This window comes from Rhinatrema bivittatum, chromosome 4 (genome assembly GCF_901001135.1).
Source record: "Rhinatrema bivittatum chromosome 4, aRhiBiv1.1, whole genome shotgun sequence".
NCBI lineage: Eukaryota > Metazoa > Chordata > Amphibia > Gymnophiona > Rhinatrematidae > Rhinatrema > Rhinatrema bivittatum.
The window spans coordinates 280,941,028-280,968,615 of record NC_042618.1 but is presented as its reverse complement, the minus strand read 5'-3'; the positions used below and the strand labels follow the sequence as shown (position 1 = coordinate 280,968,615).

The window sequence follows — 27,588 nt, the reverse complement described above, 5'->3', positions numbered from 1 at the left end:
TGAAATCAGCCCGCCAGTATTCTCTGCAAAAGCCAACCGTGGACAAACTTACAAAAACTTGGATTATTAACAGATAACCATTCCAGCACTCAGCCAACAGGAAAACACTGAGCTCAGACAAGGAGTGTAACAACAATAGTCTAGGGACTGGAGTAAGACTTACCAGTAACCCCTGGAACATGCAGCCACGCAGGAGGACAATAGCACAACTATCCGCCAGCCAAGGGCAGGGAAATGGATTCACCTGTCTTTATTAAAGGAAATTATCAGATAAGTAGTAATTTTTCCTGTCTTAGCGTACAAACAGGTGGATCCAGAACCAGTGGGATGTACCAAAGCTATTTCCGAACAGGGCGGGAGGCTACCCACAGTCCGATCAACACTGCACGCACAAAGTTTGTGTCCTCCTGGGCCTACACATCTAGGCGGTAAAGCCTTGCAAAGGTATGTAAGGAGGACCACGTCGTAGCTCGGCAAATGTTGAGCTCCTCAGTAACAAGGAACCAAGGTCACAAGGTTTTGGAGGAGAGAGAGCCTCTGGAGAAGACCCTTTCCATGCTTTGCTGAGGAGGTGAAACAGGCACTCATCTCTCCCTTGATCTGCTGAGTCCTCTGATCTATAGTACCACTCCCCGAATAACCTCATCCAGTCTGGATGGCCTGACCAGAAAGGGGTGGGATTTCACTTAGCTACCTAATGGGCTCAGTCTGAATTTTTACAATATGCATGATAGATGCATCGGTGCATAAACACTCATTGCCCATTGTCAGCACACAGCACCTTGACAATTTCAAACGGTGCAATAGGGCCAGACATCAATTTCCATTGGCAAAACGGCACCCGACAATGATGCAGGCGGTGCCTGGCAGCAATCACATGCAATGGGCATCAGGGAGCAGATACACAGTGATTCACTGGCACTGCGGGGCTCAACTTCAATTCCCATCAGATCACTGGCACCTGTTTGTGCACTGGCATCTGATGTCTTTGCAGTATGGGCACCATCGGTGCATCAGACACTGCTAAATGCTTCCATGCTCTCTGACTCCTCCTTGAAGACTGCCCTGCCAGAACTGGCTGGCAGGTCAGAGGGGAGCCCAGGTCTCCAGGGCACTAAAGATAGTTACCTCGAACCCTTAGAGATTAGTGTGATTCCCAGGATTTTTGGGAGGATGAACTCTTCTCCCCATGGGAACCCTCACGGAATTCATGGCTGACTCCAGAATAACCCCTCTCCAGCAGGCAGCACTAACCTGCTTCCAAACCTGGTACACATGTCAAGGAGGAAACCTATGCTATTGATGCACCACTGGAACTATCCTGGAACCCTCAATGCAGATGCCTCCATTGATGTGTCTTTCGGAGCCACTGGAGTTTTACCTGGAGTGGAAAGATATTACAAAAACCCTATCTAGAGGGAGAAAACAAACCTGTGGGACCCTGTTAGAAACAGCTCCTGCAGTTCCAGAAACCTTCACTGCAGTAGCTATGTGAGAGAAAGAACTGAGACTTGCAGGCTGTGCGGAAAAGAGACTGAGGAGGGCCTGTATGGGAGATAGTGAGGTGGCTAGGGCTGTATATGCCTATTAGTGCATGGTGAAAGCTTTTAGAAACTTTAAAGTCAAAGTTCCATGCTGGACTTCATCTGATAATGTCATCCATGTGTGAGGACTGCCATTCATCTTGTCCTCTGAGAAGCTCACCTCTCTTTTTTTCATATGTTTATTCATTTTTCAGCATAAGAAAAATGATTATATTCACTGTATATTTTGGTAGGAAATTATTTAAGTTACAAAATTCTGATAACCTCCATTGTATAAAATGATCGCCAAACAAAAACAATTAATTTACCTCTCTTTTCTTATGAACTATATGCTTTGCAAATTCTTGGACAGCATCTTGGATACTATTATGCTTGCATTTGAAATTGGAAGCGTCCAGGGCAGCTGGGCAAGCGCCAAGGAGGGCAGCACTGATAGAGACTTTCTTCATATACTCCACATCAAGTTCTTCACTTCCTGGAGAGTAAAAATGAAAAGGGAGAATTGCTCACACTGAATAAAACTATCAAGAATGTTCACTTAAACAGTTGAAAATGAGCTTCTTGCAGTGAAAAAAATTTACTGTACGAATAAAAATAGAAATAAAAGAGCTGCTCCAGTATGTGTATAGTACATAAGACCTTCATTTTCAGTCTTTTAAAAAATTTTCCAAGAGAAAATCATTATTGAAAAAATGAGTCCCCCCACACTGATTTTCAGCCATTTTGTTTTACCCACAGAAATGGGTTCATCCACCCTATACACATGTACTTTTATCTTCATACTGTGGAAGGTGTCCAGGAACAGAGAAAAGGCAGGCTACACAACGCTGTGAATAGATATCTTTAATAAAAACTATACTTTTTTTTTTTTATAAAGAAAGACTTCCCACTGAAAAAATGGTTGCAAATCTCTGTGGGTAATTGCTTAATTACTGCCCCCATGTGTGTTTTGGACATGCTCCACTTGAACAGAGGGATAAGGCGGGATATAAATCTTTTAAATAAATAAAATAAGTATGTATATGAAGACCTTTAACCCCCAGAGGAAAGGAATTATATATATTCTCTATTCACTATTGTTCATCTCAAATTGTGCTCCTCTACTATTTGAAAACAAGAATAGATTAAGGAGAAATTACCACTTACCTGATAATTTCCTTTTTTCTAAGGAAGGCAGACAATCCACAGCAGTGGGTTATGCACTCCTACCAGCAGATGGAGACAGTAAATCTGACTCGCTGATGTCAATGACATATAGCCCTGCCCCCACATCAGCCTGCCAATATCTCTAGAAAAGCCAAATTGTGGACAAACTAATTATACTTGAATATAACTTTTTTTTTTTTTTAATTTGTAAAATTTTTTATTGAAACGAAAGAACAGGTTTAACATACCATATATGATATAAGCAGAACAGAACACAGGCCAGTAATTTTTATTTATTTATTTAACATCTTTTTTATACAGACATTAAAATACACATCATATCGGTTTACATTGTAACGAAAGGTTGAAATTACATAGAACAGGGGAAGGGGAGAACCAGGAGATTATGAGTGAGAGAGTATAGGCTCTAGAGGGAGCCTGAGAGGTAAAGCGAGGGGGAGGGGGAAAGGGAGATAAATAACAAAAACAAAACATATTTACAAACATTGATCGTGGTCATGAATGATGAAACATAATTACAAAATACAGCTGGGGGGCGAAGGAGGGTAGAGAGGGTGGCTAGTCTGGGAAGGCCTGGTGGAAGAGCCATGTTTTGAGCATCTTTCTGAATTTCAGGGGGCAGGGCTCCAGACGGAGGTAGGATGGTATGGTGTTCCATTGCGTTGGACCGGCAATAGATAGGGCACGTTCCCTGGTTGCCGAAAGGCGGGCCTTCTTAAGGGGTGGGACTTGAAGGGTGCCAGCAAGGTTTGCTCTGGTGGGGCGGGCAGATTGCAAGAGTTGGAGAGGTTCGCTAAGCCATGAGGGATTGTTATTGTAAATAGATTTGTGTATAATGGTGAGGGATTTGAAGAGGATGCGGAAAGAGATGGGTAGCCAATGCAGTTCCTTAAGGACTGGGGTTATATGGTCTGTCTTACGTGTGTTGCTAAGGAGTCTTGCAGTGGCGTTTTGAAGTATCTGGAGGGGTTTGATAGTGGTGTAGGGGAGTCCAAGGTAGAGGGAGTTGCAGTAATCCAGCTTGGATGACTGTTTTGAGATCGTGTGTGTGAAGTAGGGGCTTGAGTTTTTTTATGATGTTTAGTTTGTAGAAACCGCCTTTAAGGACAGAGCTGATGTGATTTTTTAGGTTCAGAAGGGGGTCGATGAGGACACCAAGGTTTCGGACGGCGGGCTGTGAGATTAAGGAGAGGGTCTTGGGGTCAATGGGGGGGAGGAGCTTGAATGTTTGATGGTTGTGGATGAGGATGAGGAGAAGCTCGGTTTCTGAGGCATTGAGTGTGAGTTGAAGGGATGTGAGTAGAGAGTTGATGGAAGATAGGCATTCCTCCCAGAAGCTAAGGGTAGCGGAGATAGATTCGTGGAGGGGAATGATAATCTGGACATCATCAGCGTAGATGTAGAATTTAAGGCCAAGGTCTGAAAGGAGATGACAGAGGGGTAGGAGATATATGTTAAAGAGGGTGGAGGAGAGGGGTGAGCCTTGGGGTACTCCTTGTGTGAGAGGGAGCTGAGCGGACTCTGAGCTGCCAAGTTTCACGGAGAAGCATCTGTTAGCCAAGTAGGATTTGAACCATAGGAGGGCATTGTCGGAGATGCCTATGTTTATGAGACTGGAGATTAGGAGATTGTGGCTTATCGTGTCAAAGGCAGCTGAGATATCTAAGAATGCAATGAGAAAATTGTGTCCCTGGTCCAGGCCAATGAGTAAGGTGTCAGTGAGGGAGAGTAGGAGGGCTTCAGTGCTCTGGTTCTTGCGGAAGCCGAATTGGGATGCGTGAAGGATGCAATTGTCTTCTAGGTATTCCATAAGTTGGGCGTTTACTATTTTCTCCATAATTTTAGCAATGAAGGGAAGGTTTGAAATGGGACGGTAGTTGGAGGGGTCTTTGGGGTCCAGTGATGGTTTCTTGATGAGAGGTTTGACAACTGCATGTTTTAGTGTGTCAGGAACTGTGCCAGCAGATAAGGAGCAGTTTATGATGTCTGCTAGGGGTTGAGCAATAATGTTGGGAATAGAGAGAAGTGTTTTGGTGGGGATGGTGTCGGAGGGGTGGGAAGCAGGCTTGCTTCTTTTGAGGATGGACTCAATTTCCTTAGGGGAAGTAGGGTCCAGGGTGTGTAGCGTGTACTTATGTGGAGGCGGGTGTTTAGTGGGCTTGCAATTACTGGGTGAGGGAGTCATGGGCATAGGGGTGGACGCAGGAGGGAACTGCGGAGTAAGTTGGCAATTTTGTTTTGGAAAAAGTGAGCTAGCTCTTCACATTTAGCACCGGTGTCCACATCAGATGTGGTTGGGGTGATAGGTTTTGTGAGAGCTGCAACATAGGTGAAGAGGGTCTTTGGGTTGAATGAGTATTGGTGTATTTTGGTGGCGTAGTAGTCCCGCTTGGTTTTTTGGATAGCAAGGCGGTATGTGTGAAGGTAGGTTTTGTAGGAGGAGGTGTTCAGGGATGTGGGGTCTTTGCGCCAAGTTCTTTCTTTGAGTCTGAGGTCGTGTTTCATACGGCGTAGCTCAGGGTTGTACCAGGGTTTTTTACTTGAGGGGGCGGAGTGTTGGCTACGAGTGACTAGGGGGCACAGGTTGTCGGCTATGTCTCGGGTGAGGTTATTCCAGGAGTTAAGAGCAGAATCGGGAGTGGAGTATTCAAGCTTGTCAAGGGATTCTGTGAGTGCTGCTGAGAGTTCCTCGGGTGAGCAGGATTTGCGGAAGGAGAAGGAGTTGTTTTGCGGGGGAATGTTGGTGTAGGTGGCGCTAAGGGTGAGGTTTATTTCAATGAGGGAGTGGTCGGACCAGGGTACAGGTGTGCATGTGGCTGTAGTGGGGGTCTAGAGGGAGTTGACGAAAAGGAGGTCCAGGGTATGCCCTGCCTTGTGAGTGGCAGGGTGGTTAAGAGGGTTTCACAGGAGGGTGATAGGGGTCGAGAGTCAACATGGAGATTGAAATCTCCTAGAAGAATAGCTGGTCTTTCGTTGTTGATATTGTTGGTTATCAGTTCAATGAGTGGGGAGGGATTGAGTTCCAGTAAGCCTGGTGGGGCGTAGACTAGGCAAATTTGTAGTTTAGCAGAATTGAAAAGGCCCACTTCTAGCCTAGGTGGGGGGCTGATGTTCAGTGGCCTGAGGTTGAGGGTTTTTTTGGCGACTAGGAGTAAGCCACCTCCTTTTCTTTTTGGCCTGGGCAGCGAGAAAATGTCATGTGTTTGGGTAGGGAGCTGGTTTAGGATCACTGAGTCTGTGTCCTTGAGCCAGGTTTCGGTGACTGCACATATATCGGGATTGTGGTCGTGCAGGAGGTCATCAAGGATGTGAGATTTTTTTGTGTTGGACATAGACACATGCCACATAGACAAGAATAAACTGACATACATTAGAATCAGCAACAGAAAACAAATCAACAGTCTGCATATTAGAGGTAGACAACCTGATATGATATCAGTGCGGTAGTTTAATATACCTAACCCCCCCTCCCCCCCCCTAGCCTCAATGGTGTACAGTTTAGGAAAAGGTAGTGAGTACCACATCACAAAGGAGTAGATGGATATGTCTAAACAAAAGGTAAGAAAAAAAGGGGTCACCGCAAACCCGGATACTTGAATATAACTTAACAGTCAATCACTCATGCTTCCAACCAACCCAGAAACACTGAGCTCAGCAAATAAATTTTATCTTAGAGCCTAGTTATGTCACTTACCAGTCCTTCAAACGAAGGATCAGAAAGAATATCGTCACATATAAAGGATTAACTAAAAGCAAATAGGCAGCCCAGGGTGGGTTGTGGATTGGCCTGCCTTCCTTAGAGGGAAGGAAATTATCAGGAAAGTAGTAATTTCTCCTTCTGCTGCACTCAGGCAGGCCAATCCACACCAGTGAGATGTACCAAAGCTACTCCCAAAAAGGGTGGGTGGTGGGAGGTTGCCCGTAATCCCATCAACACAAAACGTGCAAAATCCACATCCCCCACAGTCCTAATGTCCAAGTGGTAATGCTTGGAGAAAGTGTTGCTGCCCGGCAAATCTAGACAGGAGACAACCAAAGCTCCACCCACAAAACCGCCTGAGTTCTAGTGGAATGCATTCTGACCTGTCTAGGTAATGGGGCATCTGCATCCACATAGGCGGCCATGACTACTTCTTTCACTCAACAGGCTATAGTCACCCATGTCACTGACTCTCCTTATTTACCTCCACCATCGAGCACAAACAGTCAGACTTCCTGATGGAGTGAGGAATCTTCAAGTACTGCACCAGATACTACCCAACATTCAAGGCATGCCAAAGATGATGATCTTGTTCATCTCTTTCCCTGTCCAGTGTGGGAAGAGAAATAGATTGATTCAAATGAAACTCCAAAACCACTTTCAGCATAAAAGAAAGTACAGTCCTAAGTAGTACCGGCCTGGTGCCATTTGTAGAAGCGGCGCATCGCAAGAAAGAGCTTGCAGCTCAGAGACCCACTGTGCCAAACAGATTGCTACCAGAAAAACTTTTCAAAGTGAGCAGCTGCAAAGAAAGACCATGAAATGCCAAAATGTAGAACCCGCCCAAAAAAAAAAAAAAAATAAAATAAACGCAAGACCCGATTAAGGTCCAAAGAAGCTCCAGTAGCCACAAGGGAGGACATAGATGATTAACTCTCTTAAAAAATCTGGACGGGAAGACAGGGCTCCACCACTGACCTGCCTCTATAGAAAGTGAGAGCTGCTAACTGTACCTTCAGTGTTTAAGGCCAAGCCTCCTTTAACCAAACCTTCCTGCAAAAATAACAAAATCAGTGGAATTTCAACTTTAAAAGGGTAAGAACTTTGCTCCTCACACTAGCTCTTGAACATTGGCTAGAGATGTAGAAAATTTCTTGGCCTGGAGCAATAAGGAAATCACTGCAGAAGAATAACCATGCTTCAGAAACCAAGCCCTCTCAAGTGCCAAACTATAAGACCAAACAGAACCAGATAGTCATCCAGTATAGGCCCCTGATGCAATAGATCCTTCCTGAGTGGTAATCTGATAGGACTGTCCACCAGTAGTCTTGGAAGATCCGCATACCATGGCCTCCAAGGCCAAAATGGAGGCACCAGAAGTACAGTTTCAATCTGACCCTCAATCTTCTGAATGGCCATGGTGGGAAGACATAACACCCTGCTCCACAACCAAACCTGAACAAGAGATTTCAGTCCTTTCTGCGACAAAAGAACTGTTGAACCTTTGCGTTGTTGGAGCTCACGAGTCAATCCAGGTATGGGTGAGGCCAGCTAGACACTATCAGTTGAAAGGCCTCAACTCTGCCAACTCCCACTCTCCTGGGTCCAAGACCTGTCTGCTGAGGAAGTCAGCTCTTACAGTATACTTTCCGGTAATGTGGGAGGTGGATGTGTCTTGGAGATGATGTTCTACTTACACCATGAGTGCATCCACCTCCACCGATACATGTTGGCTTCTGGTTCCACCTTGATAATTGATGTCCATTAACTGCTTTAATCAAGTTGTCTTAGAGAATAGCCACTGCTATTACTGGCATCAGTAGCATGTGATCTAGTTTAGTGTTTGGGTACTTGCCAGGTAATTGTAGCCTGGATTGACCACTGTTGTAAACAGGATGCTGGGCTTGATGGACCCTTGGTCTGACCCAGTATGACAAGTTCTTACTTTTTTATGTCTGACATTATCCTCACTGTTCAAGCTTCCAGCTGCTCAGTAAACCACAAGTATGTCAGTCGAACTGCTTGAGCTTCCAATTGATTGATGGTCCACTGCTGCTCCTCCACATGCCACCAACTCTTGACAGTGAGCCCCAAAACCCAAAAGGCTCGCATCTGTAATGGGCACTAACCAGTCCGGTGTCTCCAAGGAAACTCCCTTCCTGAGATGATCCGCTTTTAACCCCCATTGTAACTGGACGCTCACCCCCAATGGCAAGTGGAGTCTCACTGAGTACTCCTGCAACTGCAGATTCCACCAGAAGTGCAACACACGCTGAAGCGGCTGCATGTGCACCCTTGCCTAGAGAACTATGTCCAATGTGACTGCCATCGATCCCAGTACCTGCAGATAAAAACTCACCTTCAAGTGACTAGTCTGCTTCAGGGCATGAACTTGAGTAACTAACTTCTGAAAGTGACTCTCTGATAAAAACACTCTGCCCTGCTCCATATCTAATTGCACACTGAGATACTTAGTGTCTGAAATGGCTGTAAACTGCTCTTGACCAAGTTCATCATCCAGCCCAGCTCTTGAAGCAAGGAGATCACCTTGCGAGATACCAATTGACCGTCATCTGCACTTTTGGCCCAAATCAACCCGCCATCCAGAGAAGGATGGACCAGAATGCCATCCTTGTGTAGGGACGCTGCTACCACCACTGTGACCTTGAAGGTGGTCCTGGTCACAGTTGCCAGCCTGAAGGGCAAGGCCTGAAATTGATAATGATGTTCCAGAATCGCAAAGCATAGGAAACTATGTTCTTGGCGAATGGGAATATCTAGGTAGGCCTCAGTCAGTCGAGAAACGTGAATAATATCTCTGTCTTTACTGCCATTATTATGGAATGTAGAGTTTCCATTCTGAAATAAGTCACAAGCGAATGTTGAATGACTCCCTTCAGATCCATGATGGGCCAATAGGACCCCTCTTCCTTCTTGGGAACGATAAAATAAATGGAATAGTACCCCCTATTACCCCCTATCCACTTACCACTGTATAACCAAAACTCAAGAAAAAAGAGATTTACTGTGGGCTCAGGTAGGATAAGACCTGTAACCCACAGACACACATTATTGAAAGCTGTGCAACCCACAACTCTATCCCACCACTCACACAGGCCATTAAGGAACTTTAAAAGTATTTCAGTGGGCTCTGGTAGAATAAGACCTGTGTTCCGTAGACACACACTGTATCAAGTGCAACAAGTACAAAATGCCTTCTCTGTATTAAATTCTGAAGAAGTCCTTGAGAAAAAGATTGAAATGTTATCGGAAAAGAGAGAAAAAAACCCAATGCATACAGAAATTCCAAATCAGAAACCAAAGGAAAAAGCTCACAGTGATGGATGACTCTGTCATCAGAGGCATTAATCTCTTCCCTTGCACAAATGCAAAGAGAAAAGTGGATAACAAAACTCAACTAAATAGGTCACAAAAGGAGTCCAGGAACAGCAGTAACCTGAGCAAAGAAAGCTGGAAAGCTATGAGCACAAATGCTCGTAGTTTGGGTAATAAAATCCCAGAGCTGCAAGCCCTAATGGTGGAGGCGGACTTGGACGTTGTTGCTGTCACGGAAACATGGTTTACGGAATAGCATGACTGGGATACGGCAATACCAGGCTATAACTTGTTAAGGAAGGACAGAGAGGATAGGAAAGGGGGAGGAGTGGCTCTATATGTCAGAAACAATATCCAAGCATCTGAGCTGCAAGGAAGATGGGGCAAAGAAGAAGCACTATGGGCCGACTTAAAAAAAAGATGGGGCATCCATTTTTATTGGAGTGGTTTACAGGCCTCCAAACCAAAAGGAAGAGCTGGACAGAGATCTGATTGAAGACATCCACAGGATAGCAAAGAAAGGAGAAGTGGTGATCGTTGGAGACTTTAATATGCCAGATGTAGACTGGAGAATCCCATCTGCAGAATCTAATAATAGTAGAGAAATAGTAAATGCCCTGCAAGTAGCTTTGTTCAAACAAATGGTAATGGAACCCACGAGAGAAGGAGCTATACTCGACTTAGTGCTCACTAATGGAGATAATGTCTCAGACGTCCAGGTGGGTGCCCACCTCAGCACCAGTGATCATCAAACGGTATGGTTTAATATCACAAAAAGGAAACGGAAAAGAAGCACAAAAACCCAAGTTTTAATGTTCAAAAACACAGACTTTGATGAAATGGGGAAGTACCTGGAGGAAGAACTAAAAGGCTGGGAAAACGAGAGAGATGTGGATCAACAGTGGACCAATCTAAAAGGAGCAATCACCAAGGCAACTAATCTATATGTTAGAAAAGTAAAGAAAAGCAAAAGAAAAATGAAACCTATCTGGTTCTCAAAGGAGGTGGCTGACAAAATAAAGGCTAAAAGAACAGCGTTCAAGAAATATAAAAGATCCCAAAAGGAGGAACACAAAGAAGAATATCTGGTAGAACTGAGGGAGACGAAGAAATTAATCAAGATGGCAAAAAGTCAAGCGGAAGAGAGGATTGCCAAAGAGGTAAAGAGTGGTAACAAAACATTTTTCAGATACATCAGTGAAAAGAGAAAAGTTCAAAGTGGTATAGTGAAATTGAAAGGTGGAAAGGATCAATGTGTGGAGAGAGACGAAGAAATGGCAGAAATATTAAATGAATACTTCAGTTCTGTGTTCACTAAAAAGAGGACCCTGGAGGACCGACACTAGTTAACAAGAAACTGGAGGGGAATGGAGTAGATGTAACTCCATTTACAGTAGAAAATGTATGGGAAGAGCTGGTGAAACTGAAAGTGGACAAAGCCATGGGGCCTGATGAAGTTCATCCCAGAATACTGAGGGAGCTCAGAGATGTGCTGGCAGGTCCGCTGTGTGACCTATTCAATAGATCCCTAGAAACGGGAGTGGTGCCGAATGATTGGAGGAGAGCGGTGGTGGTCCCGCTTCACAAGAGTGGGAACAGAGAAGAGGCTGGTAACTACAGACCGGTTAGCCTCACTTCGGTGGTGGGAAAAGTAATGGAGTCACTGTTGAAAGAGAGAATAGTGAACTATCTACAGTTGGGAGAATTGCTGGACCAGAGGCAGCATGGATTCACCATTGGAAGATCCTGTCAGACAAATCTGATTGACTTTTTTGACTGGGTAACCAAGGAATTGGATCGAGGAAGAGCACTCGATGTCATCTACTTGGATTTCAGCAAAGCTTTTGACACTGTCCCGCACAGGAGACTGGTGAATAAAATGAGAAGCTTAGGAGTGAGTGCCGAGGTGGTGGCCTGGATTACAAACTGGTTGACGGACAGAAGACAATGTGTGATGGTAAATGGAACTCTCTCTGAAGAGAGAGCGGTTTTAAGCGGTGTACCGCAGGGATCGGTGTTGGGACCGGTCCTTTTCAATATCTTTGTGAGCGACATTGCGGAAGGGATAGAAGGTAAGGTATGTCTTTTTGCGGATGACACTAAGATCTGCAACAGAGTGGACACGCCGGAAGGAGTGGAGAGAATGAGACGGGATTTAAGGAAGATGGAAGAGTGGTCGAAGACATGGCAGCTGACATTCAATGCCAAGAAGTGCAAAGTCATGCATATGGGGAGTGGAAATCCAAATGAACTGTATTCGATGGGGGGAGAAAGGCTGATGTGCACGGAGCAGGAGAGAGACCTTGGGGTGATGGTGTCTAATGATCTGAAGTCGGCGAAACAATGTGACAAGGTGATAGCTAAAGCCAGAAGAATGCTGGGCTGCATAGAGAGAGGAATATCGAGTAAGAAAAGGGAAGTGATTATCCCCTTGTACAGGTCCTTGGTGAGACCTCACCTGGAGTATTGTGTTCAGTTCTGGAGACCGTATCTCCGAAGAGACAGAGACAAGATGGAGGCGGTCCAGAGAAGGGCGACCAAAAAGGTGGAAGGTCTTCATCAAATGACTTATGAGGAGAGATTGAAGAATCTAAATATGTACACCCTGGAGGAAAGGAGGAGCAGAGGTGATATGATACAGACTTTCAGATACTTGAAAGGTTTTAATGATCCAAAGACAACGACAAACCTTTTCCATAGGAAAAAAATCAGCAGAACCAGGGGTCACGATTTGAAGCTCCAGGGAGGAAGATTCAGAACCAATGTCAGGAAGTATTTCTTCACGGAGAGGGTGGTGGATGCCTGGAATGCCCTTCCGAAGGAAGTGGTGAAGACCAGAACTGTGAAGGACTTCAAAGGGGCGTGGGATAAACACTGTGGATCCATAAAATCAAGAGGCCGTCAATAAAGAGTGGGTGGCTTGCCAGAATGACGGCTACTGCCTGGAGATAATACCCTTATTCAATAAACATACACATGGTTACGGTGACTCCAACATCGCTCTAAGCTACAACAGCAAGAGGAAATGTGGAAAAAAAGGATTTGCACTCACAAAGTGGGGAGTAGCTGGCTTGTTACGGCGGTTACTACCCCAAACCAAATAAGCCTGATACTTCACTTTCAATGCATATCCAGCATAGCTCTCTGCTTCAACGGCAGGGGAGAAGAAAAACTGATACTTCACGCATATCCAGCATAGCTCTCTGCTTCAACGGCAGGGGAGAAGAAAAACTGATACTTCACGCATATCCAGCATAGCTCTCTGCTTCAACGGCAGGGGAGAAGAAAAACTGATACTTCACGCATATCCAGCATAGCTCTCTGCTTCAACGGCAGGGGAGAAGAAAAACTGATACTTCACGCATATCCAGCATAGCTCTCTGCTTCAACGGCAGGGGAGAAGAAAAACTGATACTTCACGCATATCCAGCATAGCTCTCTGCTTCAACGGCAGGGGAGAAGAAAAACTGATACTACACGCATATCCAGCATAGCTCCCTGCTTCAACGGCAGGGGAGAAGAAAAACAACCAATAAGGGCTGAATAACACAGTCTGGGTAAAACAAATAAGCATGGGTGTAGCTTGCTTATTGCGGCGGTTACTTCCCCTACTACCCATAACTAATCAAGCTTGATATTTCACTTGGTTGCAGCTCCATCACTGCTCACTACATTAATGGTGGGGGTGGAAGGGAAATAGAACCAAAGAGCTAAGAGAAACAGATAAGTATGAGAAAAAAAAATGTGAAGCTTGCTGGGCAGACTGGATGGGCTGTTTGGTCTTCTTCTGCCGTCATTTCTATGTTTCTATATGTTTCTATTTTCTTGCAATTTGGGAACAGGAATTACAGCTTTCAAATGTAACAGCCTCCTTAACGTAATCTCCACTGCCACTCTCTTCTGTAGAGAGTTGCATAGAGAGACCATAAGTGCATCAGAGGAATTCGGAGAATTCTAGCGCATAGCCTTCCCTTACCACTTCCAGGACCCACTGGTCCATCGTAATCTGGGCATACCTTTGATAAAAGTGAGACAGATGCCCACCTACCTCCTGATCCAGTAGGTGAGCCCCATCGCCTTCACTGTGAAGATCGAGGTGCTCTGGCCCCGGAGGCTGCATCCTTTGGCTGAAAAGACTGAGATCGCCCGAAGGGACAAGATCTTTGAGTAGTTGTTCCTCTATAAGAACGAAACACACATGAATCCCTGCATTGGCCCTTCATCTCAAAGTATTCAATACCTCATTCTAGTCCTCCAGAAATAGAGGAACCTTTGATTCACCCCGGCTATTCACCATCTTCTGCAACTCACTTCCGAATAAAGAGAACCCTTAAAGGATAACCTTTTGAGATTGGACTTGGAAATATATCTGCTGACTCGTTTCGCAGCCACAGCTGGCACGTAGCCACTATCATGGAAGCCACCCTTCTAGCAGCCATCTGCACCAAGTCACAGCCCATATCGGCCAAGACTGTGGCTTCTGGTTCCATCACTGATCCCCCAACGGATCAAGCTCCTTGCATCTCTTGAAAGAGATGCAAACCAGCCTGAGCCACCAGGCAGCAGCCAGAAGCAGTATGCAAATTCATTGCTATAGCCTCAAAGAACTTTTTAAGGATAGCTTCAATCCTTCTATCGTGAGCATCTTTTAGAGCTGCCCCTTCTTCCACCAGGATGGTTATTCACTTGGTAACAGTGCATACCAAGGCATCCACCTTTGGGAATCACAACTATTCCCTTGCCTTCGGATTCAAGGGGTACAAAGCTGCTAAAGTGCGCCACACTTTAAAACTTGCCTCCAGGGCATTACACGCAAGATCAATTAACTCTTGAATTGGATCCAGGAGGGGATAGACTAGTGAACCTGACTTCAGTGCCGGGAAAAATAGTGGAAACTATTCTAAAGATCAAAATCGTAGAGCATATAGAAAGACATGGTTTAATAGAACACAGTTAACATGGATTTACCCAAGGGAAGTCTTGACTAAGAAATCTGCTTCATTTTTTTTTGAAGGGGTTAATAAACATGTGGATAAAGGTGAATCGCTAGATTTAGTGTATTTGGATTTTCAGAAGGTGTTTGTCAAAGTCCCTCGTGAGAGGCTTCTAAGAAAACTAAAGTCATGGGATAGGAGATGTCCTTTCGTGGATTACAAACTGATTAAAAGACAGGAAACAGGAGATGTGGGGGAGGAGCCAAGATGGCGACTGAGTGAGGAGCTGGAGTAGAGTCTCTCTGTTATCTCTGCAGTTTTTTTTGCTTAGTTTCTGGGTTTTCCTTCGTAACTTTTCATGCCACATACAAAGCATAAAGCCAGGCTTCAAGAAAGTCTGGCAGTCGCAGAAACTTTGGATTCCAAACAACCAAGTATAGAGACTTTCTTCTCCTCAACGCCGACTGAGTCTGGGGCGAGGGCCATAGAAGGAGAAGATGCAGATGGAACATCTTCCCCAAAGGCCGATGAGATCTCGCTCAGTCCCGGCGCGCCTGAGATGCCACCCCCCCCCCCCCCCCAGCATTTAAGGCTACTGGTGCAGCTTTCCCGGTCTGCCCTAGAGAGCAGAATGCTCTACAGAAGAGCGACTTGGGAGCAGTGGGAGAAGGATCTGTGAAGATCTCAGCTTATGGAGAGACCCTGGAGGGCCAAATCAGGGCTTATATGCCTTCCTCGCTGGGGAACAAAGGAGCCACTGTAGCAGCGCTGGATTATACTCGGACACTGACATTGAAGTCACGAACAGGGGCGAGCAAATGCCTTTACCAGGCCCCTTTCTTGTTAAACCTGCTAAAATAACATTGGAATCAGTATGAGAAGCACTAGCCTCGATTGAATCAGCAATTGTTACCTTAACGCGAACTTTCCTGGACACAAATAAGCGTAGTATAAATAACGAAGAGAGTTTCTGTACAAGAAAGGAAATTAACTATCGTTGAAGAAAGATTAACTACAGTTGAAAAACATCAGCAGAATCTGATACAATCAGAAAATGTCCAAATGAAAAAGATTGAGAACACAGAAAATTCCTTAAGAAGCTTTAATATTAGAGTGCTTAATTTTCCTGTTATACGACAGTTATCAGCAATGGATTTATTTAAGAACTATCTGATTAATAACCTTAAAATCCCGGTTGAAGCTATACCATTAATAACTAAGGTATATTATTTGCCTCACAAATCTATGGAGAACATACAAGAAAACATGGATAATCAACAGCAACTAAACCTCACAGATGTTCTGGAACTTTCTCAGGAAGATGACGTAACTTGAGGAGGAGCGTTGAAAGTGACTTTTGCATTTATAAGCGAAAAAAATAAATGTTCTTAGGCTCTTTTTTCATAACAGATCTTCGTTATTTAGTGGTCAAAAATTATGGCTGTACCCAGGTATTACCAGGGTTACTCAGGAAAGGCGAAGAAAGTTCCTAGCCATGAGATCTGAGGCTTTGATAACTTGCTCTAACTACACTTTGCGCTTCCCATGTAAATGTGTTAAGTTTCATAATGCGAGTTATATTTTCTTTGAACCGTCACAATTGTGATTCTTTTTAGATTCTCACCCCAATTGACAATAGTCAGTGTAGTATGGCAATTATATCAGCAAACCTCAGATTTCCTTTTGCTATATTTCTTATTATTCACTCTTAGTGTTCTCTGCACTCCTCCCCTGAGGATTTCTTATATTATTGGGGTATATTACTGTATTGTTTTTTAGACTATGATGTATGTAGTTGGCTGAAACGGATTCTAATATGTACCTCTGATTTCTGTCACAAATAATATTTGTGTTAAAATTGAAATGCAATAAAAATAAAATTATTAAAAAAAAAAAAAGACAGGAAACAGTAGGATTAAATGGACAATTTTCTCAGTAGAAAAGGGTAAACAGTGGAGTGCCTCAGGGATCTGTACTTGGACTGGTGCTTTTCTCTCTATATTATATATATATATATATATATATATATATATATATATATATATATATATATATATATATATATGATCTGGAAAGGAATAAGAATAGTGAGGTTATCAAATTTGTGGTCGATACAAAATTATTCAGAGTAGTTAAATCACAAGTGGATTGTGATACATTACAGGGGGACCTTGCAAGACTGGAAGATTGGGCATCCAAATGGCAGATTAAATTTAATGTGGACAAGTGCAAAGTGTTGCATATAAGGAAAAATAACCCTTGCTGTAGTTACATGATGTTAGGTTCCATATTAGGAGCTACCACCCAGGAAAAAGATCTAGGCATCATAGTGGATAATACTTTGAAATTGTCGGCTCAGTGTGCTGCAGCAGTCAAAAAAGCAAACAATGTTAGGAATTATTAGGAAGGGAATGGTAATTTAAAACTTAAAGTCATAATACCTCTGTATCGCTCCATGATGAGACCGCACCTTGAATACTGTGTACAATTCTGGTTGTCGCATCTCAAAAAAGATATAGTTGCGATGGGGAAGGTACAGAGAAGGGCGATCAAAATAAAGGGGATGGAACAGCTCCCTTTATGAGGAAAGGCTAAAGAGGTTAGGGCTGTTCAGCTTGGAGAAAAGATGGCTGAGGGGGGATAGGATAGAAGTCTTTAAGATCATGAGATGTCTTGAACGACTAGATGTGAATCCGTTATATACACTTTTGGATAATAGAAGGACTAGGGGGCATTCTATGAAGTTAGCAAGTAGCACATTTAAGACTAATCGGAGAAAATTCTTTCACTCAAAGCACAATTAAGCTCTGGAATTTGATGCCAGAGAATGTGGTTAGTGAAGTTAGTGTAGCTGGGTTTAAAAAAGGTTTGGAGAAGTCCATTAACTGCTATTAATCAAGTTTACTTAGGGAATAGCACTGCTATTAATTGCATCAGTAGCATTTGATCTTCTTGGTGTTTGGGTACTTGCCAGGTTCTTGTGGCCTTGTTTGGCCTCTATTGGAAAGAGGATGCTGGGCTTGATGGACCCTTGGTCTGAGCCAGCATGGCAATTTCTTATGTTCTTATGTAATAAAAGGACACTTTGCGTAAAGTGACAAATATGGGATATTTCTTTTGTAAGCCCATTGCATCATCACCATCTATAACAAGTGTCTTCAGGGTCTGAGTCAGACTCAGCAACTCATCTTTGTGAAAAAAACAGAGTAGTATGATGTGTCTCCAAATCAGGCAGAATTTCTCCCACTTTTAGAGAAGAGAAAACCAAGTCCATGTTACCGCTGCCGCGAACTTACCAGCGGGGACCCGCGCGGGAAACGGCGTTTCTGGGCTCGATGGCGGCAGGGCTGGCTCGGCAGCGTCGGCAGCACGGTCCCGTGCCCATCAGGGCGTTCCCTCCGGTGGCGTCGGCAGGGTTTCCGCGTTGACGTCGGCACTCAGATCCCGCGGGATTCGGGGCCAAGACACGCCCCCATGACGTCAGACGCCGACGGTGGAGCAGTTTGCGCGGGAACCCGGGCTATTTAAGGAGAGCTTTTTCCTTTGCTCTCTGCTTCGGCCACGAGTATTTTCTGAGTGCTCGCTTTTGGATTCTGCTGTGTTCCGTCTGATCTGACCTGGACTGTCTACTGGATTACCCTGCTTGCCGCCTGCCTGTTGGATTATCTGCTTTGGTTCCTGTTTGCCTGCTGCCTGCCCTGACCAGGACTGTCTTTCGGATTTCGCTGTCATTCTCCAGTTCCGGCTCCCGTCTCCTAAGGTAAGCGGTCTCCAACTGTGGTTCCACTAAATCTGAGCAGCAGTCGTAACAGTTGGCCGAAGCCATGGAACCAGTTGATTTGACCGCATTACAAGCCATTCCTGGCATGGCTAACAAAATACAACAACAACAAGGAGTTCTGGACCAAGTAACAGGGGTATTGGATCGTTTGGTCGCTCGTATGGACGCCCTCGCCCATATTCCGACTGGGCCAGTAACCAGCACGGTGGTTACCCCTTCTCCTATCAGAGTACCTCCTCCACCTCGTTTTAATGGAACAGCAGCCTTATGCAGAGGCTTCATCAATCAATGCCGAATGCATTTTTCGTTGCAACCCGCTTCTTTTCCTAATGATAAGACTAAGACTACCTTCATCCTGTCCTTATTGGAGGGACCAGCTCTGGCATGGGCCTCCCCTTTATGGGAGAGAGATGATCCTATTCTCAATACCCTGGATCGATTCCTTAAAGAATTTCGCCTTATCTTCGATGAGCCAGGACGCTCTACCTCAGCAGCGAATGATCTGCTCCAGATCAGGCAGGGGTCACGATCGGTAGGAGAATACGCCATCCAGTTCCGAACCTTAGCAGCAGAACTCGCTTGGGGCCAGGATAGTCTTACGGCCATCTTTCGACAAGGTCTTGCAGAGAATATAAAGGATCAATTGGCCGGCAGAGATCCTCCGGAGACCTTAGAAGAATTAATCCGACTAGCCATCCGACTGGATTTACGTTTTCAAGAGAGGATACGAGAGCGAGCCGCTACACGAAGGAATTTTTGTCTGGCACCTACTTTTCAACAACCCATGGTCCTTCCACAGACCACCCAGGCATCGGGGGATACGGAGGAACCGATGCAAATCGATAGATTCCGGCTGACTCCAGAGGAACGGAATCGTAGAAGAGCACGGAACCTCTGCTTATATTGTGCGGGAGCAGGTCATTTCATCAATAAATGCCCCAACAAGTCGGGAAACTCCCGGACCTAGGACGGGTAGGAGAGGCCTCCCTGGGTCCCACCATTCCCTCTCATCAACTCTTATTGCCTACAACGATTTGGCTGGACGAGGAAGTTTTGCACTGCCAAGCCTTCATAGATTCAGGGGCGGCTGGTAATTTTATTCAGGAACATCTGGTTCAGAGATATCGCATTCCGGTGGACCCTTTGCCCATTCCTCTTTCTGTTACTTCGGTGTCCGGACAATCCGTAGGAATGCGTATTTCTCGTATCACCAAACCTCTGCAGCTCAGTACTGGTCTCCTCCACCAGGAACGCATTCAGCTATATGTCCTTCCCTCTTCCATCAATCAGATCATTTTGGGTTTGCCTTGGCTGCGGCTTCATCAGCCTCACCTTGATTGGGCCTCCTTACATCTCACGGCTTGGAGTCCATTCTGTTTCCAGAACTGTATTGCGGGTCTTCCGCGGATTTCCCTTCACTCCACGCAACTCTCTTCTGGCATTCCTGCTCCTTATAAGGACTTTGAAGATGTTTTTAGTAAACAACATGCGGAATCCTTACCTCCCCACAGACCGTATGATTGCGCTATTGAACTTCTTCCCGGGAAAACTCCACCTAAAGGACGGATTTACACCCTCTCAGAGCCTGAATCCGCAGCTTTACATCAGTACATTGAAGAAAATTTAGCTCGAGGTTTTATCCGACCCTCCACGTCTCCCGCGGGAGCGGGTTTCTTTTTTGTCAAGAAGAAGGATGGGTCTTTAAGACCTTGCATCGACTACCGTGGACTTAATCATATCACCCGCAAGAACAGATACCCAATTCCTCTTATCTCCGAATTATTTGACCGGATCAAGGGAGCTCAAATTTTTACTAAATTGGATTTACGGGGGGCTTACAATTTGATTAGAATTCGAGAGGGAGACGAGTGGAAGACCGCCTTCAATACCCACGATGGTCATTATGAATACCGGGTTATGCCCTTTGGACTGTGTAATGCCCCTGCGGTATTTCAGGACATGATAAACGACATTTTTCGTGATATCCTCTATTCGCATGTCATTGTCTACCTGGATGATATATTGATTTTTTCGCATACCCTGCCCCAACATCTGCTTCATGTTCGCCAAGTTTTACAACGTCTCCGAGAACACCACTTGTTCGCCAAGTTGGAGAAGTGTGTATTTCACAAACACCAATTACCATTTCTCGGGTATATTATTTCCAACAAAGGATTATCTATGGATCCTGACAAACTCACCGCCATCCTACATTGGCCCCAGCCTGTAGGGTTAAAAGCCTTACAGAGATTTTTGGGATTCTCCAATTACTATAGACAGTTTATTTCCAATTTTTCTTCCTTAGTGGCGCCTCTCACGGCGCTCACTAAAAAGGGTGCATCCCTACAGACCTGGCCGGAGGAGGCGGTATTGGCTTTTCACCGCTTGAAAGAGGAATTCACCAAGGATCTCTGTCTCCGACGGCCCGATCCCACCAAACCTTTTACTCTCGAGGTGGATGCCTCCGCTGTAGGTGTAGGGGCGGTTCTTCTACAGAGGTTGGAGGAGGATCAATGGGTGACCTGTGCCTTCTTTTCCAAGAAATTTACGCCCGCGGAGAGGAATTACACCATTGGTGACCGAGAACTTTTAGCTATCAAATTGGCCTTTGAAGAGTGGCGCCACCTCCTGGAAGGCGCTCGACATATCGTTACAGTTTATACTGATCATAAAAATCTTGAATATTTGGCGACAGCCCAGAGATTGAATCCACGACAGGCCCGATGGGCACTTTTTTTTAGCAGGTTTCACTTTATTCTGCATTTCCGGCCCGCTCCGAAGAATGTGAGGGCTGACGCTCTCTCCCGAAGCTTTGATCGTGAGGATACTCCAGATCCCCCTCGATACATCATTGATCCGGCACACATCCAGCTGGCTGCCACCTTCACGGTTCCGATAGGGCGAACCGTCGTTCCCAAGCGCTTACGGTTAAAGGTACTTCGTTGGTCCCATGATGCTCAGCTAGCGGGCCACCCCGGGGTGTCTCGTACCAAGGAACTTCTCTCCAGACATTATTGGTGGCCGAGATGGGAGAAGGATGTCAAGAACTATGTGGACTCTTGTTCCGTCTGTGCGGCCCAGAAAACGCCACGGAGAAGACCCCTTGGATTGTTGCAGCCGCTTCCCATTCCCACTTCTCCATGGACGCATATTGCCACCGACTTTATCACTGATCTCCCGCCCTCCAACGGTAATACCGTTATCTGGGTGGTGGTGGATCGTTTCTCCCGGATGGCGCATTTCATTCCCCTGCCGGGGTTGCCTTCTGCTTCTGACCTAGCACATCTCTTTCTGCATCACATTTTTCGTCTCCATGGGCTTCCGCTTAGCATTGTTTCCGATAGAGGGGTGCAATTTACGGCTCAGTTCTGGACTAATCTCTGCAAGCTCCTACGGGTCAAACTTGAATTCTCCTCTGCTTACCATCCGCAGTCCAATGGACTTACTGAACGGACGAATCAATCCATAAAGACTTTTCTTCGAGCCTATGTCAACCAACGACATGATGATTGGGCTTCCCTACTGGTTTGGGCTGAGATGTCCCATAACAATCATGTACATCAGGCCACCGGTAGATCTCCTTTTTTCTTGGTGTTTGGCAGGCATCCGCATCTTCCGTTGCCCATCAGTGCCTCCTCTAATTGTCCTGCGGTTAATGCCACGGTTGCCTCCATGGCTACATTGTGGACTGAGACCCGAGCTTTGCTGGTCAAACACGCCTCCGCCATGAAGGTTCAGGCGGATAAACGTCGGAGTCCGGCTCCTCGTCTCCAAGGGGGAGATCTTGTCTGGTTAAGCACCCGCCACCTTCGCTTGCGGTTGCCTTCCGCTAAATTTGCTCCTCGCTTCATTGGGCCCTTTCCTGTCAAACAACAGATCAATCCAGTCACGTATCGTTTATGTTTACCGCCCTCCTTGCGGATCCATAATGCCTTCCATATATCGTTACTTAAACCTGCCATCCTATCCTGGCCCCAGGGGCGGCGGAGGACTATTGTTCCGGTAGTGCCCGATGACAACCAATATGAAGTACGGGAGATCCTGGATTCCAGGCGCCTTAGAGGGCAACTTCAATATCTAATCTCTTGGAAAAACTTTGGGCCCGAGGAGAATACGTGGGAGCCTTCGTATAACATACAGGCTCCTCGTCTACTTCAACGGTTTCATCTTCATTTTCCCTCCAAACCTGGCCCTGGGAGGAGGAGAGGGGGGCCTTGCAGGGGGGGTACTGTTACCGCTGCCGCGAACTTACCAGCGGGGACCCGCGCGGGAAACGGCGTTTCTGGGCTCGATGGCGGCAGGGCTGGCTCGGCAGCGTCGGCAGCACGGTCCCGTGCCCATCAGGGCGTTCCCTCCGGTGGCGTCGGCAGGGTTTCCGCGTTGACGTCGGCACTCAGGTCCCGCGGGATTCGGGGCCAAGACACGCCCCCATGACGTCAGACGCCGACGGTGGAGCAGTTTGCGCGGGAACCCGGGCTATTTAAGGAGAGCTTTTTCCTTTGCTCTCTGCTTCGGCCACGAGTATTTTCTGAGTGCTCGCTTTTGGATTCTGCTGTGTTCCGTCTGATCTGACCTGGACTGTCTACTGGATTACCCTGCTTGCCGCCTGCCTGTTGGATTATCTGCTTTGGTTCCTGTTTGCCTGCTGCCTGCCCTGACCTGGACTGTCTACTGGATTACCCTGCTTGCCGCCTGCCTGTTGGATTATCTGCTTTGGTTCCTGATTGCCTGCTGCCTGCCCTGACCTGGACTGTCTACTGGATTACCCTGCTTGCCGCCTGCCTGTTGGATTATCTGCTTTGGTTCCTGTTTGCCTGCTGCCTGCCCTGACCTGGACTGTCTACTGGATTACCCTGCTTGCCGCCTGCCTGTTGGATTATCTGCTTTGGTTCCTGATTGCCTGCTGCCTGCCCTGACCTGGACTGTCTACTGGATTACCCTGCTTGCCGCCTGCCTGTTGGATTATCTGCTTTGGTTCCTGATTGCCTGCTGCCTGCCCTGACCAGGACTGTCTTTCGGATTTCGCTGTCATTCTCCAGTTCCGGCTCCCGTCTCCTAAGGTAAGCGGTCTCCAACTGTGGTTCCACTAAATCTGAGCAGCAGTCGTAACAGTCCACATCAGAGTCATATGACATATGATCCACATCCGCCTGAGCATCTGCAGTGTTTGCCCGCAGTTGCTGACAAGTGGGCAAGCAATTCCTTCTCAGTAGGTTGCTTTGCCTCCAGTGGACACCGCTGCAGATAAGCTTGCAGGCCCTGGAAAAATTCCACCCAGGAGAAGGAGGAGGATGGATACATACCAGGGCCCAGAGGACCAAACCTCCCACCCCACTCCCCTCCGGAGCTACCATAAGCCGAGGGAATGTCCTAACTGACAAAATCTGTAGTAGCCAAAATTGCCTTGAGCATCTAAACGGTGCTGAAACAGGTGGAGAGAGCGATGGCTGGAATGCCTCACAGAAAGCAAAGGGCTTAGACACTATTGTACCCGGTGCATAACCAGACTCTGTTAAGAAGGGTATTTATGGTACCAAGGGAAATCTTGAACTTTTCCTTCATTCAAAATGTCTTCAAAGTCCTTAGTCTAGGATATAGAACAGTATTCCCCAGTTTTGTTGAGTACCAGGAAATACCTGGAACAGAATTCCTGTCCTCTTTCCTGTAGTGGTACAGGCTCTACAGGTATCTACAAGACAGAAAAGAGCTTCTTTTTTAGCATTTGCTGGTGAGAAAGGAGAAGAAACATTACTTTTGGCAAGGTGATCTGCACTGGAGAAGGTACAGAGAAGGGTGACCAAAATGATAAACGAAATGGAACAGCTCCCCTATGAGGAAAGGCTAAACAGGTTAGGGCTGTTCAGCTTAGAGAAGAGATAGCTGAGGCAGGATATGATAGAGGACTTTAAAATCATGACAAGTCTAGAATGGGTAAATGTGAATCTGTTATTTACTCTTTCGGATAATAGAAGGCCTAGGAAGCACTCCATGAAGTTAGCAAGTAGCACATTTAAAACTAGTGCAGTTAGTGTAGATGGATTTAAAAAAAGGCATGGATAAGTTCTTGGAGGACAAGTCCATTAACTGCTATTAATCAAAGTTGACTTAAGGAATAGCTACTACTATTACCGGCATCAGTAGCATGGGATCCACTGTTTGGGTACTTGCCAGGTCTTGTAGGCTGGATTGGCCACTGTTGGAAACAGGATACTGGGCTTGATGGACCCTTGGTCTGAACCAGTATGGCAATTTCTTATGTTTTTATGAGATTTTCTACAATCTTATTCTGAGACTTCCTTTATTAGTCAGAGAACCCAGCTGTCTGAAGTTATCAGGGGCCAATGGTTTATTGAAAACAGTCTTCCTCCAACAGTTATTCTTTCCAGCATGCAGATTGAAATTCTGAGCTCTAGAACCAGTTTAAACCTAGATTCTAGTTTTGACTGGATTGCTGATGGAGCTTTAAGTTCCTACAATCACATTGGTAAGACTGAACTCTGCTGTTGACAGTGAGTATATATAGGATAATGCTTCTTCAGAATGAAAAACAAAAAACAAAAACTGTCTCCGTGTAGAGCCACTCAATTACCTCCTGGAAGTGGAGGGTGAATAGAAGTGGCAATGAAAGTGCTTGAAGTGGTCTTTTATAAGATCCACTGCCCTTGACCATCTACAAAAATTCTCTTTGCTGCACAGCACATCAGCTCTAATCATAACAAGCCTTTTGTACAAATCCTAAAACCTGAGGCCTGCAGTCATGACAGAGTGCAAACTCAAATTACTATGACTGAGGATTTTGATGCCATCTCAAAAGCACAGTGGGTCATGCAGATCAAGTGCTTTCTACAATGTATCACTTGCTTCACCAAGCAAACTCCTCCTAATTCTCTGGAGAGAGGCATTCAGTGATGAAAACTATGAGAGAGCTAAGCATAGGATTCTCAAATCTTCTCCTGAAAAAGCCCAGAAGCACAGAGAAATGCTTTTTTTTCATGGTAAATTCAACAACCAAAGATTGGTGTGGTAGCAAGACTTTGTTGAATGCAGGAATTTTCTAGACAGGATACTTGGCATCTGCCTTCTTTTGAACAGGAGGTACAGTGAGTAGGGTCTCTCACATCCTCAAAATATTTTTAAAAACTGGTGGTCAGACAGCAGAGAGTAGGGTCTTTTACATCCTGTACAGAATATCTTAAAAAGAGTTGGTAGACAGGCGCAGCATCTTTCAACAAAGAATGGCAAACCTATGGAGGAGGGCTTTAAACTAGATCCGTGACGGGTGAACAAAACCCTAAGCTAAGTAAAACATTAGATACTCATATAGAAATTGGAAATATGGGAAAAAGGGCAATATTTGGAAAGCTATGTACACTATTCTCATAGTATGGGGAATAAAGTCCTGATCTACAGGCAGTCATGGAACAAGCTGATTTAGATACAGTTGCTGTCATGGAGACCTGGTACATGGAAATTATGACTGCGATACAGTTATATTGGGCTACAATCTATTCAGGAGGGACGAGATGGGAAGGAGGAGGCGTGATATTATATGTAAAGAATATTAAAGCAACAGAAATGCAGGGCTTACTAGGTAAGGAGGCAGCACTGTGGTTTAATCTGGAAAGAGGAAATGGAGCATTATATAATTGGTGTGATATACAGACCTCCATCACAGACAGAGGAGATGGATAGAGATTTAATGAAGGATATTCACAGGACTACTGTGAAAGGGGGAGGTGCTATTGCTAGGGGGTTTCAATCTGCCAGATGTTGACTGGGAAATCCCAGCCGCAATATCTTCTAGAAGTAGGGAGATCCTGAATTTTCCTGATGCTTACCAAAGGGGACAGTATTTCTGATGTTGTGGTGGTTGATCATCTGGGATCCGGTGACCACCAGATAGTGTAGTTCAATATTAGGACACAAAAGATGAAGGTGCATTCTAAATTGAGGGAAAAATAACTTTCTTAAAATGGGGAAGGACTTCAAGGAGTCATTAGGCTGGATAAGAAAATCTAGGAGAAAGAGAAGGGCAGTGAGCAAAACTGAAGGGATATATTATAAGGGCAACTAATCTTTTTGTTAAAGTAAATGAACAGAAGAAAAAGTGGGCATTATGATTTTCCAAAAAAGTAGCTGAAAAGGTGTGGAAGAAAAGGTGTGGAAGAAAAGGTTAACGTTCATAAACTACAAGAGATCGCAGAAATAGACAGAAAACAATATCTGACAAAATTTAGAGAAGTTGGAAAAGTAGTCAAGAATGTGAAAAATCAAATAGAAGAAAAAATAACAAATATGGTAAAACAGGGGGACAAGCTTTTCTTTTGACATGGTAATGACAGAAGGAAGTGTAAAAGTGGCATTGTGAGACTCAAAGGGGAAGAATATGTAGAGACTGAGGAGGAAAAAGCAAAATTACTTAAGTATTTCTGTTTGGCATTCACCGTGGAAGGGCTTGGAGCAGGACCACATAAAACAAACACAAACAAGATTGGAAGAGAGGTAAACCTCAACTGATTTTCGTGAGGCGCTAACTAAACTTAAAGTAGATAAGGCAATAGGGCCAGATGAAATACATCTGAGGGTATAAGATGTCCTAAGCAGCTCCACTGGCTGACCTTTTCAATGATTCTTTCAAGTCCAGAGTAGTCCCAGAGGACTGGCAAAGGGCAGATGTGGTTCCTATTCATTAAATTGAATATAAGGAGGAGGTTGGAACTACAGACTGGTTATTGCTGCTAAAATAGAGGATAGTGCAATTTTTAGAATCCAATGGATTGCAAGATCAGAGGCAGTATGGTTTTACCAGAGGTAAATCATGACAGATGAATCTGATCAATTTCTTTGACTGGGTGACCAGAGTTGGATCAAGGGAGAACACTAAACAGTGTATTTGAATTTCAGTAAGGCCTTTGACATGGTCCAACACAGAAGACTTATAAATAAATTAGGCACCCTTGGCATGAACCTAGAATAACTGACTGGGTTAGAAACTGGATGAGTGGGTGGTGACAAAGGGTAGAGGTAAATAGAGTTTTCTCTGAGGAAGGGGATATTACTAAGAGTGCCTCAGGGATTGGTCCTTGGACAGTTTCTTTTCAACATTTTTATAAGCGACATAATGGA

The 27,588-nt window shown here is 45.2% G+C and overlaps 1 protein-coding gene across 3 annotated transcripts in view; it reads right to left on the bottom strand.

The window, feature by feature from the left end:
• Positions 1 to 1,816: 1,816 nt before the first annotated feature.
• The window catches only part of CMAS (cytidine monophosphate N-acetylneuraminic acid synthetase), a 312,311-nt gene continuing 286,539 nt past the window's right edge, over positions 1,817 to 27,588 (bottom strand). The window contains exon 7 of one of the 3 annotated variants that reach the window (XM_029600159.1): positions 1,817 to 2,019. In XM_029600159.1, the coding sequence (XP_029456019.1) occupies positions 1,844 to 2,019 (176 nt within the window). In that variant the 3' untranslated portion in view covers positions 1,817 to 1,843. The remainder of the gene's footprint in view (positions 2,020 to 27,588) is intronic. The other 2 variants (XM_029600156.1, XM_029600157.1) reach the window with 2 other exon arrangements.